The sequence below is a fragment of the Morchella sextelata genome (assembly GCF_020137385.1).
Source record: "Morchella sextelata strain SCLS chromosome Unknown scls_2, whole genome shotgun sequence".
Lineage (NCBI taxonomy): Eukaryota > Fungi > Ascomycota > Pezizomycetes > Pezizales > Morchellaceae > Morchella > Morchella sextelata.
The window spans coordinates 2,912,687-2,928,254 of NW_025408617.1; the positions used below are offsets into that span (position 1 = coordinate 2,912,687).

General features: G+C 45.4%; 3 protein-coding genes across 3 annotated transcripts; 1 reads left to right on the top strand and 2 right to left on the bottom strand.

The window, feature by feature from the left end:
* Window positions 1-2,579: 2,579 nt before the first annotated feature.
* Window positions 2,580-4,602, bottom strand: H6S33_006026 (uncharacterized protein; the record flags this gene model as incomplete). Its single annotated transcript, XM_044837437.1, has 5 exons — window positions 2,580-3,083; window positions 3,138-3,360; window positions 3,514-3,648; window positions 3,955-4,103; window positions 4,201-4,602. The coding sequence occupies 5 exons, from the start codon at window positions 4,600-4,602 to the stop codon at window positions 2,580-2,582; spliced, it is 1,413 nt and encodes a 470-aa protein (XP_044699335.1).
* A 3,123-nt stretch (window positions 4,603-7,725) lies between these two features.
* Window positions 7,726-10,894, bottom strand: H6S33_006027 (uncharacterized protein; the record flags this gene model as incomplete). The annotated part of the gene is made up of 4 exons (XM_044837438.1): window positions 7,726-8,276; window positions 8,344-9,603; window positions 9,657-10,707; window positions 10,769-10,894. 4 exons carry the CDS (start codon window positions 10,892-10,894, stop codon window positions 7,726-7,728), a joined length of 2,988 nt encoding a protein of 995 aa, XP_044699336.1.
* A 1,542-nt stretch (window positions 10,895-12,436) lies between these two features.
* Window positions 12,437-14,710, top strand: H6S33_006028 (uncharacterized protein; the record flags this gene model as incomplete). The annotated part of the gene is made up of 3 exons (XM_044837439.1): window positions 12,437-12,700; window positions 12,766-14,131; window positions 14,202-14,710. 3 exons carry the CDS (start codon window positions 12,437-12,439, stop codon window positions 14,708-14,710), a joined length of 2,139 nt encoding a protein of 712 aa, XP_044699337.1.
* Between the last annotated feature and the right edge of the window lie 858 nt (window positions 14,711-15,568).

A 15,568-nucleotide genomic window follows, 5' to 3' on the forward strand; every position in this document is an offset into this window, starting at 1 on the left:
TGACTGTGCATTCAGGATCCCAGGACTAGGGCTGGCGCAGACATGTACCTGTATAATAAGAATGGAATTAATGTTCTCAAAACTCCCATGCAAGACCTCTGTTGACAACTCATGATAATCGGTGAGGAAGGGCTGTATGTGTGCACTTAGATTGTTGTTTCTATCAACAGAAAAAGTGAATCAAAAACATTCAGCATACCCTTGATCAGAAGAAACAAGAAACAAAATAGCTAGGAGAGTTATAGGTATATTGTTGCATGCGGGACATTGATAAAATGACTAATAATAACAGGTTATAGCTATGTAGCTGCATTGCAAAGGAAAATTCGAATAACAAATAAGCTCTTTCTCAATTCTCATCCCAACAAAAACCCGGTAAAAGGGAATAAAATATTCTTCCCCTTGCTGACACCCTGGCACCGGACCTGCAGCCCTAAGAGGGAAAAAAAAAAACTTCAAGAAAATCAAATAGCAATATCTATTTCCCCCGAGTACCACCGACAGCGACCTCCATAACGATAGGGTTCTCAAAATCCGCCGAGTTTTTTGCACTGTTCACAGATGCAGAGCGCACATGCAGCACACTTCCAGACGAAGATATCGCCAACTTTCTTGCAAACATCGCATCTGTTTGCCCCGCCTTGTACCTTGACAAAAGTCCCGTGTGCGCAGCCCGACATACTTGGTTGTGGGTGGTAAGGATTTCGAATGAAAGATTATCGAAGAAGAAATCGGAATTGACCGGTTAGATATCGGATGGTATATCAATAAAGTATTCAGGGAAGGTCTTTGGTATATCAAAAAAGTATATTTGAAGGTATCTTGAGGAGGTAAGAACGAGGTATTTGAAAGCTGTTTTCTCAATGATTTGAAGGACAAAGAGAGTTGAATTCTCTACACTTATATAGTGTATCTTCTGGATTCAATTTGATATAACCACTCTCAAGCCAAGCTGGTCTGTTTTGAACCTGATTTTTGCTATCCTTGGTTATGGATGAGTAAAACATCCGTCTCAGTAATATCATTACAAAATTTTCATGAGCATCGACTACATTTAACACGCCGCCGACAGGGGTGACACTTGGCCAGTACCAGAAAGAAGCACATAATCATGGCTAAAGCCAACAGTCTCAAGTTCCTCCGATGTAAACTGCCGAATGAGTCCTAACAAATTATCCGTAGTTGGTCGGTGAATTGTGCGTATTCTACACTTAAATCGATCTATCTACAAGTGCAAAACTTGAGCTGAGCGCGCAGAAGTCGGCGCCATCGTCCGTCTAGTTTATTCACTTGATAATTGTTTTGGGTTAGTGGATGGATCCTTTCTTTTTCGTGGTTAATGCTTACCCATTACGGCAAATTAGTAATGATAAACATGACCTCAATTGAGCGTACTGCAGAATAGAACACTGCGTGATAAGTGGTGAGTCTGAGTTCACTATTATATACCTACAGACCCTATACCAGCTGGATAGGTAATACGTGCAGCACACACAACATATCACCACCGGGGGAGAATCGATCTGGTCGGAAGCAGGCATCCTAAATTTCAAATTTGGTCCGCAGATATTCCCTAGCGTTATAAATATCACAATCTAGACTCTGTACTGGACGATTTAAGAGTATATCCCAACTTACCATAAATTTCGGAGTCTTTATAACTTATAACATAGAGTCATGGATGAGGCAATCGATTCCCTAAATCAATATTATGATGATGATGTCTTCCATATTTCTAACCGCAAGACCTTGAAACTCCAAAGAGAGCATACGTACTGTATCAATAATAGATCCAAGCCAGGCAGCTAATCACATACCCATAATAAACCTGTTCCGATTGTGTCGTTGCCTCCAGGAAGTATAGACTCAATGTATATGACGAAGGATGATCCGATGTACTCAGTCTATCTGAACATTCATGTTCAGGATTATAGACAGCATCATTAATTTCAAGTTCCAACTATGTGCCTACTGGGAATAAGAGCCAATCGATAAGCGGGCGCTATTCATTCCTGCTTTATGCTCAACATCTCCTGCTTAGTTTCGATTCTAAGACCGACTTTCCCGGTAACGACCGGCATCGGCTTATTTGCGGATGTCTTTGATCGGAAAACTTGAAGATCTTGCGGGTACGGGTATTTACAGACCAATCAAGGTTGTGGGTCCTAGTAGAGAGATCGGGATCGTTGATTGGGGCCCATCCCAAAAGTCCCTTATGAATAAGAACCCAATATATGGTATGGCACGGAAAATAGCACCGCTCATCGAGGTTTATTGGAATTTATATGAATTAGAAGCTCGCACCTGTTGTGTATTGAAATGGATATAACTATATATTATGACAACACATACATCCCGCGCTCTCTATTAAACATAATCCACTCTGATAATGTTGGTAGTTATGTAGTAGACATTTACGTAACTTCACAATGCAAGCTACCTGAAGTAAGGTTATACCGAACTTGATCAAAAACCGGGGACGCGAACATGGGGGGAACTAGCAAGTGGAGTGGTTTCCCCAATCATGTTATTCGAGACAAGACATATATATCCACAAAGCATGAGCGAGGAATAACCAGCTAGTGCTCACAGGTATGCTCTGCCTCGTCTTCCGTGTTACCATCCTCCCCACTTTCCTCAGACTGCTTCTTTCCTCCCTTCTTGCGAGGCTTTGGCGCCTTCTTGATGGCTTTCTTCTTTTCTGCAGCTTCAGCTGCCTTTCTCTCCTCTTTCCCTTTCGCAGACAGCTTGGCAGCTTTAACCAAGAAATTTGGATCATTTCCCGGGGTTCCTACTAGTGATTCCAGTAGTTTGATTTCCTCTGCCCAGGTACTTTCGACTTTCATCGGGGTTTCCAGGACCATAGGGAGCCCTTCTAGTTTTTCATCATTCATTAGGACGCGGAAGGCCTCTAGCCCTAGAAATCCAACTCCGATATTCTGATGCAGATCCCGGCTTGAGCCTAGAGGAGCCTTGGAGTCATTGAGATGTAGAGCAACAAGGTACTCTCGCCCCACTATTCGGTCGAAGTTAGCCATCACGGTGTCGTACGAAGCCTGGGTTCGGATATCGTGTCCAGCTGCCTATATAACGAATCAACACCAAACCACTCAAATTCTTAGATAAGGGCCACAAACAAATAAGTGGCATGTATCTAGGCAGACGCCGACTCTATCCTTATCCTTAACATCTGCTATAATGTCTCGCAAATCTTCAAAGTTTGCACCTATAATATTTCCCTGGCCAGCCATATTTTCCAACACTGTTTTCACAAATCTAGTTTCTTTGTGTGCCCGATTCAGGTGGGCAGCGATCCGTGCCAGTGCCTCGGAGCGCGGAAGTCCAAGGGTAGATCCAGGGCTATGAGTATATCAGCACAAGAAAATCAACGGCCCTCAATAGATAATAAATTCGTCAGAACGCCCCGAGGCCGCGGAGGAAACCGTGTAGACGCATTTATTTAGAATGATGATATGACAATATCCAGAGCTGATTAAGGCTAGCTTGACTTACTGGAAATTATATAGTCCAATACCGAGCCTTTCACATCTCTTCAGGTCGTCGATAAAGCAATCGTATGCTTGTTTTGCTTTCTCTTGATCGCTTTGAGCAAGATTTATCAGATAGGATCCATGCGGGAGGATATGCCTGTTTCACAAGTCAGCTCTCCTACGGGATTGTGCCATGCCTCGTGGACTTCAGCTGCAGAATCCCGGTAACTGGAAATCGAGGTCTTAAAATATCATTGAAGCACCACCGTTCGTAAACGCTGGTTGTTACTAGCTTTTGTTTCGGTCAAGCGATTAGTGCGCCAGGTAATCCCGGTGCACCAATTCCTTCGGCCCGGTAACAAAAACTGCAATTTGTCCGGAGCCCCACAGAACTGTTAAGGGCCTAAGACCCGGGTTCCACAGCCAAGGAACCTGAAGAAACGATATGGGGAATTCCACAAACCGTTTCGGATCGAACCGTGACTCTTTACAGGCCTCTCGGAACGCCACAGCGTCAGATTCTTTCATGTCGGGGCTCGCCCATTTCCTCTGTGACTTGAGAAATAAGGCGAATGCGTTTCCACCAATGTTGTTGCAATTTGTGATAGCATTCTGGACCCCTGTTTTTCCGTGAATAAAAAGAAATGTTAGTAAAAGATCTGGATAGCTCTAGCAAAAGGGGCTCTTCAAGACCTTTTGCCATGCTTACATGCGCGCCCACAAGCATCTTTATGCCCACAGTTCTTGCCACAGCAGGAATCATTGTTGGTGGATTCTTCTTTGTTGAAGCTCGAACTTTCTTCTGGGTGGTTGACTTTTGGCCTTCGTTGTCGCCGTTACTGTCGTTGTCGTTGTCTTCGCCAGCTTTTCGCTTCACACCGGCCTTTGGCTTCAATCTGACTGTTGTTTTGACTGTTTTTCCCACTTTCGTCACAGTGGCGGAAGCATTTAGCTTCTCTTTGGCAGTAATCGTTTCCCTTACTTCCACTGATTTATGTTCAACAACTTTAGTTTTAGCGGCTTCATCGCTTGATGAGGCCTCCGAGCTCTCGGGAAAGTCAATTAGTTTCGATCTCGCTTTTGCAGCTGCGGCGCGTTGAGGCCTAGGCATCTCTATCGTGCAATTATTGAGTGCGGAAGTGAAGGTTTGAGGGTTTGAGGGTAAGTTCCGGGACTGGGAACTGTAGCGTAGACAGACAGGTACCGACAGGGGAGACGCGTTGATTGATACACGAACTTGTGCCCTCAAAGCGCCCCAATATCGATAGCGAAGTGTATATATATGAAACTTACACCGAAGAGACACTAATGAGTTCTCGTGGGAATATAATAAAACCTACACGCTCAGGTTTTCCAGAAAATTATAGTTGAACTCTTTTCCTTTTTTGCAATATGGCTTTAGTCATATATTGAAGCCCTAACCCTACAAATCAACGTTGGCACTAGTGGGGAGTGGCCAGCTTTGGACTCTATTACACTGGAGGACAACACATATATGTATATATAAAGCCTATATTGGGGAGCTTAATTGGTCTTGGATATATAGATGCTACAAACCCGGGTCTTCTTATAATGATGCAGGTTTCGCGGAAGTATCTGGATGCTAGTTCCGAACACTGAGTGATCACCTATGATCGAGAGCACTGAGGACAAAGACAACCGGTACCACGATTCTAGGAATTATTTTAGGGGTAATTTCTACTCTGTCTAATCTCGCAACTAATATATTACCTAATCTGTAGCTCACTCGCTTACCGAATCTTGATGTATAAACCAATTAATAAAATCTTTCCGGATTAGGTACCGGCTCTATATATAAGTTCCTAACTGGAAACTATTTGACCACCCGGCCGGCGAAAGGTTATTCGGGTCTTCTAGTCACCCTCATGGAAAACATCCAAACATTGTTTTTATAAATTCCGTGGCATTGTGATACTGTTGAATTGTCTGGTTTTTATTGCGCGTGCAATTAAACATCAGGAATTGACGCTATGAGTACCTTGCTAGATTTTGAGTCTTCGCTTGTTCCTCTTAATCATGGATTGTGTCAAGTATTGTTTGCTTTCCTTTTAATTAACCGGTTACAAAACACTTCACATATATAGCTATCAGCTTATCAAGAAGACTTGATTACTCGGATTAGAAACTCACGGCACATGATTAAATAGAGTACCATTCCGTGAAACAATAACCTAAAGTAACATGTTTTGACGGAAACCGAAATCTTAGTCACGATTTGTTCGTATGTAAAAGAAAGTGTAGAGGAAGCTTAAGATGAACTGCAATATGAGTTCACAAGGCGGGGGGCGAGAAATCCAAGGGCCTTAAGAGGGGCGGAGAACACCGCAGCCATGTGGGAAGGGTGGGTTAAAAACTGTTAAATAAGCTTTTGGTCTATCCTATAGGCCTAAGTTGCCGATTGATTGATTGATTGATAATTCATTAATTGCATGGGTTGCCGATTGAGGTTTTGACATAGTTTCGAACGAACCTGCCCAGTTTAATTATTAAACAAAAGCTTAGATTAATATTATGCTGAAAAATTCTGTCGGGGCTTCTGATGGCAAAACAGCCCCAGCACTCTGGGCCGTACTGCCCGAACATGTCTCCGGTAGAAGTTGAGAAGTGCACTACCCGGTATGTCCACCCTCAACCATCCAGCTGCAGACATCATGAAAACATGTATACATAAGATAGATGACAGTATTATGTATCAATCAAGTCTCATTTTCTCCTGTAATTGCAATATGAATGACTTATTCAACCAATAGCAATGAGAACTTGACCGAGTGATAATCCATGAATGTATCCACAGTTAATAAATACTGATAATCTCTCATACTCGCGTGCAACCGTGATGTTATGTCGATGTTCAAGGGATTACCTCTGTCCTCATTCGAGCAAGTGGCTGGGGGAAACTTCCAAAACCCAGCCCAACCGGCAAGATGGGTATACCAGGTGTGGGGGACACGGGATTCGAACCCGTAACCAGTTGCTCAACAGTTAGGTTTCGAATTCCTGCAGTCGGTAAGTGAATATCGCCGGAGGTCACTCATTTCACTTAGATAAATATGTTTCTTCTTTTTGAGCAAATGAATGCTTGATTAGAACTTCTCAGACTCCTTCCTCTATAAGAGTTTTATGATCTCACTACTACATGTAGTATATACATGCATGTGCGCAACCCCACACGAATAAATCCAAGTCACATGTCATATGGCATTGTTCCGAGCAATCATTCAAGAGCATAGTCCACAGGTAGCTTTTAGGCCGTGTGGGAAGAGCTCGAGCTGAGCCGTTATAAACACTCATACCCAACAATACTTGGAAGGGTGGGTACTAGGGGGTATATTAGGAAATTTTTTGAATTTCGGGTGGCCGTTTGTTAACTACATGTAACTACATAAGTTCATAAAATAAATTTATCAAATCTACTGATTAAGTTACTTTTGGTACTATTTTTTAGATATTGTCATAGCCTCCGGGCTACAAATAATTAATTACTCAATCATTACTGATGAAGTTCATGGATCATCACTCGATCCCCTCGGGGGTCATAGTAAAGTAACACGTAACTCCGCATATCAACCACAACCCAACACATAATAGCCGACCTGAACCGGACCGCCTCAGGGCGGGAACTCGTCTAATCCCCACCTTATCTCGTCTTTATCATTACAGGTATTTTCATAAGTAACTAAGTCCTATCTACACAAACCCATCCGCTGAAGTCTATTAATACGACCTAACACTCGCCGCAACACAGTTATGGCCGCTCTTGTAATAAAACAAAGAAGAAAGAGAAACAAAAAGTAGAATAGAAACATAGTACCATAATTTCCCCAGAATCACCTTGCATTCCCATTGACATGTTTGCCCGTCGTAATCTATCCCAATCCTGGCCTAACTCGTTCCCCAAGGTATTATAACCTTACGCCGCGTAGAAAAGAAAAAAAAAATAAGAAATAAGTAAAGGAGAAGGAAGAGAAAATGGATCCTCCATGGTCCATCTGCCTCACACGCCTTATTTGGGGTGCATCCTTTAAGGTCCGAGTGATATAGATACGAATAATAAAACAAGCTAGATCGTTGACAGAAAAGTAGCGCAAAGTGATGCTGATATAAACCGATGTTCACAAATTCGACAAATCTTGGTCCTCTAATTGTCTTGTTAGCGAAACTACTTCTGAAAAATATAATAAAGGAATGGACACTCTACCTTTTTGCACCGTAATTATACACTATTACTATAACCATGACTCACACCAAAATTTCCACTCATCCCGCCTCGCCTCTTCATCCATTTCCTCCCTTCATCTACACAGAGAACAGTGCTAGCAAGTAATACCAAGGAGAAAATATCCCTGAATCCTAATGCCTCGGTCTGGAAGATCTCCTGTAACCCAGGCATATAGACCACTGCCGCCTGTCCCATCAAGCAGCCGGCGACTGCAAAATTGAACATTTTATTCGAAAAAATATTAACCTCACCCCTGAATATTGATTTCGACTCAGACCTGCAGGAAAGTGCGAGAATCATGTCAAAAAGAACAAAGCTGGTGAAAGTCATCGTTGTATCACGACGAGTAACAACACCATCTTTCATTTCCATAGTGTAGACAAACATTGTGCCCATGACAATTGTGAATGCAGATGTCATGATTCGAATAAGAACAGGTTTAGTCAGGATTTGCTCGCTGCGGGAGCGAGGAGGCCGCGTCATGACAGCTGGATCAACGGGTTCAACGCCGAGAGATTGTGCGGGAGGACCGTCCATCAAGATGTCTATTTAAATAAAAGTTAGTAAAAATGCGTACATGCAGTTGAAGGTATTGGAGAAAATGTAACATACTGATCCACAGGATTTGCATTGGGTTGAGAGGGTTGCTCAATCCAAAGAAGGTACATAGCAGCACCAAACTTAATGCCGCAATGCTTGTGCTAAGCTGGAAGGTCAAAAAGTTCTGAATGTTGTAGAAAATCCCCTTGCCCTCTTCAATTGCAGTAAGAATAGTAGAGAAGTCGTCATTACTTAATATCATGTCGGCCGCCTCTTTGGCCACATCTGTTCCCTGTAGACCCATACTTATGCCTATATCTGCCATCTTGAGAGCAGGGGCATCGTTGACGCCGTCTCCAGTCATTGCTACCACATCGCCTCTAGATTGAAGGGCGCGGATGATCTTCATCTTATGTTCTGGCGAAGTGCGGGCGAATATAGATGTAGTGGCGATCGCTTGAGCTAGTTGCGAGTCCGTCATGTTGTCGAGGTCTTCACCTTTCAGAACAGGCCTTACAATGCCGCCAGGACCATGGTTGTCTGGAAGAACATGCATCCCCAATTTCCTTGCAATGGCTACGGCTGTTGTCTCCGAATCACCAGTGATCATAATTACCTTAACACCTCCACGCATTAAAGATCGAATAGCTTTTTTAACACCCTGTCTAGGTGGATCGTTCATGCCAACCGTACCGGCAAAGGTAAGGCCAGTGTAAGCCGAATCGTTATCGCCTTCTAAGCTGGTATGGCTGGTTCCCGAATTTGGTCTGGAAGAGACAGACCCACTCGCAAATCCCAACACTCGCAAACCCTCCTTCGCCATCATTTCGGCATTTTCCTTGGCAAGCTTCTTTTGCGCATCATCCATAGGCGCCTCTCTGCCATCCTTTGTAAGGTAAGTATTGCACCTTGCGAGGACTTGTTCCAGCGCTCCCTTAATATATGCTTTTTGTCCGCCTATATCACCGCCACCAACAATAACACCCATCCATTTGTTTTCTGAAGAAAATGGAGACTCTGATACTCTTTGGCTTCTCTCCCTTACATCTACTTCTTCAAAGGCGTCCATCAAGTCGAGTAACGCGACATCAGTGGCTTGGCCAACAAACCTAGAATTAGGACCGTTATCGCCTGTCATTCCAATTGAGGTTGTTGCAGCTGCAGTGCCCAAAGAAGAAAGGCGTGCGTTATTGCAAAGATTGCCAATTCGTATAACAGCGCTCAACGTGGGGTCGTTGAAACTATCAGATAATAAAGCGGATTTCTCCATAGGTTCAGTGAACGATGGTGTCCAAATCTTCGTAACAGTCATATGGTTTGTTGTGAGAGTCCCTGTATTGGAGGTTAGATACTCGAAAGGTATAAATTAATCGGTATATGCATACCAGTTTTGTCACTGCAAACAACAGAGACACATCCTAAAGTCTCGACGCTTGGTAGTTTCCTCACAATTCCACCATGTCGTACCATCCTGAGAACTCCCAATGCCAGTGTAACAGTAACAATAATTGGTAACCCTTCAGGAATTGCTGCAACTGCGAGAGAAACACCAACTTGAAACATCTCAATCCAGCTTCTTCCTTGCCACAATCCTATCAGGACAATGATCCCAATAACGGCAAAACTCGCATAACTCAAGTCTTTACCAAGCTTGTCCATAGAGTTTTGTAGGGGAGTTTTCGGTTTAACAATGCTGTTAAGCATTGCAGTAATTGCACCGAATTCAGTCTTAGAACCGGTTCCAATTACAAGACCTTGGCCGTTTCCATTGCGAACAAGAGTCCCCATAAAGGCAATGCATTTACGGTCAGAGATCGATAAGTCGGAAAGGGTGGGGTTCATAGAGTCTCTTGGTGCGACCGCACCCACCTGCTTCTTCACAGGTGCATTCTCGCCCGTCAGGTTCGATTCGTCGATTTCTAGACCAGCAGCTTGGGTTATCCGTATATCTGCCGGGATTCTGTCTCCGGTAGAAAATGTGACCAAGTCACCGGGCACTAATTGACCGGCCATGACCATCTGGGAAGCTGGCGATCCAGACTCTCCATCACCGGGCTTTCCTCGTAGTAAATGCGCGTAATGTGGAACCAGTTTATTCAAAGCCTCTAAGCTCTTCTCCGAGCGATATTCCTGCACAAAGCCAACAGCGACTACGATAAGCACTGCCAGTGTAATACTGATTGCATCCTCCATATTTCCCATCAAGAATGAGACTGCGGCACTACCCAACAGTAACAAAATTAGTGGGGATTCCACAAATTGCTTAAGGAATCGAATGTAGATGGAATCCTCCTCGGAGGTAGGGAGCTCGTTTGGGCCGTGAATGGAGCGGCGGAAGATGGCATCTTGTGCAGAGGTGAGGCCGTGTATTAATGAAGACTGTAGCTTTGATGCGGTCTCTTCGGGGGTGAGGATCGCATAGACGGCGGAGGGAGGCTACAACGAGACAATGAACATCAACAAAAGGCCCCAAGGGAATTATGAGACACCATCTTACCGAAGATGTTGTGCTTGGAACGCTACCATTCGAATTAGTACTTGATGATGTGCTGAGGAATGGAGAAGCGGCCAGGCTTCGTAATGGTATGCCTAGCGGGGTACTCGATCTAGAGGGAGGACCCATTTCCGAAAAGATACTAGAGAAGGAGTAAGAGGAGGCGGGCTTTGACTACTGATGGTAAGTCGTAGGCGCTTTAGCGGTGAATCTGAGATAGAAGCTATAACATGGATTGTCAAAATTCCACCCAGAGAATGAATTCCACAAGGGACAAAGGGGAGTTGAGCGGTCAGCGTGTGGTGGATGACAAGTCGAATGAGTGAGAACAAGTTGTCTGAAACCGAGCAAAGGATGTTGGTGATGATTACTACCACCAAGGGGGAGACAATAAAGAAGAAGAGGGAGAAGATAATGCGGGTTTTTCCTGAGAGTGGAGGGAAAGGTTGATAGTTCCACCGGCACCTCCTGTACTAGGCAGTATTTAGCACTTTACACGATGAATCTTAATAGGAAAATTAACTTAGACATGAAGGTCAAGGATGTGTGTCCCCCCAGGTAACGGTACCAATGAGAAATAGAGCCGAAATATAACGAATCGGGATATGTACAAGTATTGAGAATCCGCCCAATCGATTACCATACGGGGCCTCTCTCGCTCTCTTACTCGATATATGTATCAGTAAAAAAAAGCTGCGGATACCTACATGTAACTACATGTACATACATATACTCACTCTACTCTACACGTTAAATCAACACGTAGGCAGGATAGATTTAGTTTCTGATGATTCTCCAGAGGCATAGAAGGTGCCATCTCAGAATAATGAAGTAGAGTATGAATGTGTATTTATTGAGTAGGGTAGGGGCCACACGCCGTGCAACAGAAGGACGTAGCTACATTATAGGTATTCGTACCCCCTGCAGTTATCCCTTTTCTCCTTTCAACCCATGGCTCTCATAGCAAACTGATGTTCTCCATAGCTACGGGATCTCGGACAAGTTTAACCGCCGTGTGTCTCTCCTTATCTGACGATCTCATCTTATCTCCGAGTCGCCGCAACGCGCCGCTTGACCGCCTCCCAACCGACTGCAGTCAAAGCATACATGTACTCTACTTACCAGCCTTCTCTTAAACTCCTCCCGCACTTGCGCCCCCATAATATTTAACCTACCTGCCCGCCCCGCCCGACCGTTTCCAGTCCGCTCCGCTCGTACATTCCGCCAAACGCTCTTGTCGTGTCCCTGTAAATACACTCGCGCACGCATTTCTCATCTCCGTCCCTGTCTGCCTTCTTGCTGTCCTGTGACTGTTGTTCCTCACCCGATCCCCCTTCAGCTCGCTCCCCCCCCCCCCCCCCCCCCCCTTTCTCATTACTCCTACACTCCCCACCGTTATTACTATCCCCATGGTTCACGCTTCTCGTACATGATTCCCATTTTGATTGCGATCCATATCTCGGCTGATTTGCTTAACACCCCGCCCACTTGATTCGCTGTCCCCCTCCATTTTTAGTGCGCCCCAAATTCGTCTCGCGTGAACCATATCGCTACTGCAACCACAACAACGCGCTTTCCCTACCACCTCGCGTTTTTCCGCTCATTGCCAGCGGCTTCCTCTTCCCAAAGAAAAAAGTGTGATTCGTTTTACCATACAACCCTTTATTCGAAATGTTTTATTCCGAAACCCTCCTCTCAAAAACCGGGCCGTTGGCTCGTGTTTGGCTCAGCGCCAATTTGGAGCGAAAACTCTCCAAAACCCATATTCTACAATCTAATATCGAAACTTCAGTTGGCGCAATTGTGGGTCAAGATCAAGCCCCAATGGCCCTGCGTCTGAGTGGTCAACTGCTCTTGGGAGTTGTCCGTATCTACTCGCGAAAGGCCAGGTACCTACTTGAGGACTGCAATGAAGCTCTGATGAAGATCAAAATGGTGGGCTATACCCCCCATCTGGCCACATAGTCCTACCCCTCCCCCACTAATACGTGCTTTGATAGGCTTTCCGACCTGGAAATGTCGATCTACCGGCTGGCGCTACGTCTCATACCGCCGCACAACTCACCCTACCCGATGTCATTACTGAGCTCGACCTACTTCTCCCCGACCCTACGCTTGACCTTGGCGACCTTGGCCAACTTCCTTTCGACTCTGACGCACACATTTCAAGCAATGCAAATATCACCTTGTCAGACGAATACTTCCTGGACTCCATCGACCGTGGTCGCGGACCTGGAGCAGAAGCGCAGGGCGATTTTGAGAACGGACTACTCGACGATGACTTGAACCTTGACGTCGATGCAGATGAGGAGACGACCCCAAGGCCCGTCAGAACAATGATGAGAGCTAAGAGTGAGGAACTATTGTCCGAATCCGACTTTGCTTCGGAAATTGGAAGAAGGGCCCCGGCGCCTTTGGAGGATGACCTCATGTCAGACATCAGGATGGATGATGCGGGTAATTTGGGATTCTCTGACGCTGCAAAGCAGCCAGAGTCTGAAATTGGTCTCGAGGAAGACTTGAGATTGGGCTTTGAGGGCGATGAGGATACTGGCATGGGATTTGGAGGGGATCTAGTTTTCGGGGGCGACGAACAGGAAGGCGATCTTACGCTTCTTGGCGCTCAGAGCGAGATTCAAAGAAGGTCACCATCTTTGGGTGGTGATGCAACTCCTCGCGCTCAATCACCCGGCCTTGATATTGGGCGCTTTGAGCGAGCAGAGTCGTCTCCTTTGTCTTCTGTCCGTAGCAGTGTAGACCGTGAGCTTGAGGGGGAAATCAAGACCCATGGTGATATGCTCAATATGAGTTATCTAGACGATACCCTCCGTCCTCTGAGCGAGGAAGCAGAGCCAGAGCCAGCTCTTCATCACCAGCGATCAGTCAGAGGCCGAAGAGTCCTAATTGACGATGTTACTGAGATCCGCTCTAACCAGATTAAGGCGCAACAAGAGGATCGAAGCAAGATCTTGAGGGAGCCAAGCTTCTTGCCCAGAGACCCAACATTGTTGGCGCTATTGAGCTTGCAGAAGTCTAGGGGATTTGCGCAAAATGTGTTCTATCCCAAGAACATCGCACCCGAGCTAGCAAGCTTATTGAGCCCGGAGTTTGTCAAGAGGATGGCCGAGCTGAAGAGGAAGAGAGAGGACCCAGATGAGGTTGTGGCCGAGGAGGCACGCAGTGCATCTAAGCAGCCCAGATTGAACATTGACGACGAGGAGGAAATTTTAGCGCCAATGGACGAAGACGAGCGGGCGGGCAGTGGAGACGAGGGCGGTGCTGGAGACGAGATGTTTATGCTTCCAGAGGACGAAACAAGGATCGAGCACGAGCTGGGAGATGATACGCTTTCCATCCGTGGCGCTGGTAAGCCCCTTTATGTCTTCACCGTCCTAGGATCGGTATCATACGTTCCGTACTGATTAAGCTACCCTAGAAACAGAACACGCACCAATGACCCCGGGCATGCCAATGGCCGCCGACGAGGATGATCAACCATTTTCACCTGGGCCTGAAGAGGAATCCCACATGCCCCCAACTTCCACTCAACCCATCTCAAAGCAAACACAAGCAGCAGTTCACCTTCTCCGTGAACAATTCTCCGAGCCTATTGGGAAGAAATCCGCCAAATTTCTGGAGCTTCTTCCCCATGCCACAACAACACGGACTGACGCAACAAAGATGTTCTTTGAGGTTCTCGTGCTCGCAACCAAAGACGCCATCAGCGTAAAGCAAACCGAGGGCTTTGGCGACATCTCCATCAAGGGCAAGAAAGCTCTGTGGGGCGAATGGGCCGAGGAGAGAGACGAGCAGCAAATTTTGGAGGAGGAAGAAAAGGAGAAGGAGCTTGAGCAGCAGAGAGAAAGGGAAGGTGAGGGCGTCCAGCAGAGGCACCTTGTGGTTGGTGTCGGACGAGGAGAGGGCGCCAGCGCTGTTGCGGCTTAAGTAAGTGCGATGGTTGTTAGGCAAAGGTTTGGGGAGTTTTGGGAGTTCTTTTTTTTTTCTTTCTTTCCTTTTTTGGTAGCCCATTTCATTTCAACAGGGATGGATGAGGTTATGGATAATTAGTTGACAGAAGAAGAGGAAGCGAGGCGATTTTGATACTTTGTTGGTGCCGCGGTTTTCTTTATTATTCTTGAAGGGTTCTCTTTTTATTCTAATGATGGATTATATCGGGGACGAAAAACGGATAGACATTGTAACTAGACGTTTTGGCGCGGATCTTTATTTTTTCCTTCTTTCCCGAGAGGAAAGAAAAGCGGTGATAAGTATGTAGTAGGATCGACTTCGGAATTGTGTACTTCTATGATTGACGGATGGATGAGCCGGGTGGGTTGGGCAAAACGGAGGCTTTTTTTCTTTTCTTTTTTCTTTTCTTTTCGAGTCTTTGGTTCACTTTGCAGTTTTTCCTTTTTTCCTTTTTCTTTCCTTCTTTTTCTTGTTCTGCCTGCGTGCATCTTCCCAATTGAGAGAGGGGAACCATGGGATAGGACGGCCGGAGGTTATCTTTTGCAGCTGCTACTTCTCATTTCCTCTGTATGTGTGTGTGTGTGGTGTGTGTCTTTTTATTCCCTTTCCCCATGTGTACTTAAGCTGTCTCTGAACATCCTGTACTGGTACTTGGTACTACCTTGATCGTTATATGCCGTCCCTCGTTTATCTTGAAATAAAAAAAGAATTGCAGTCGTAATCGTCTAGGATTAAAAGAGAGAAAATAGAGTGAGGGAGGGCCCTTGCTGCAGTAACACGAGACAACCACAACTACATATATTATATTTATCTACATTTCCCTCGTGGAGAGAG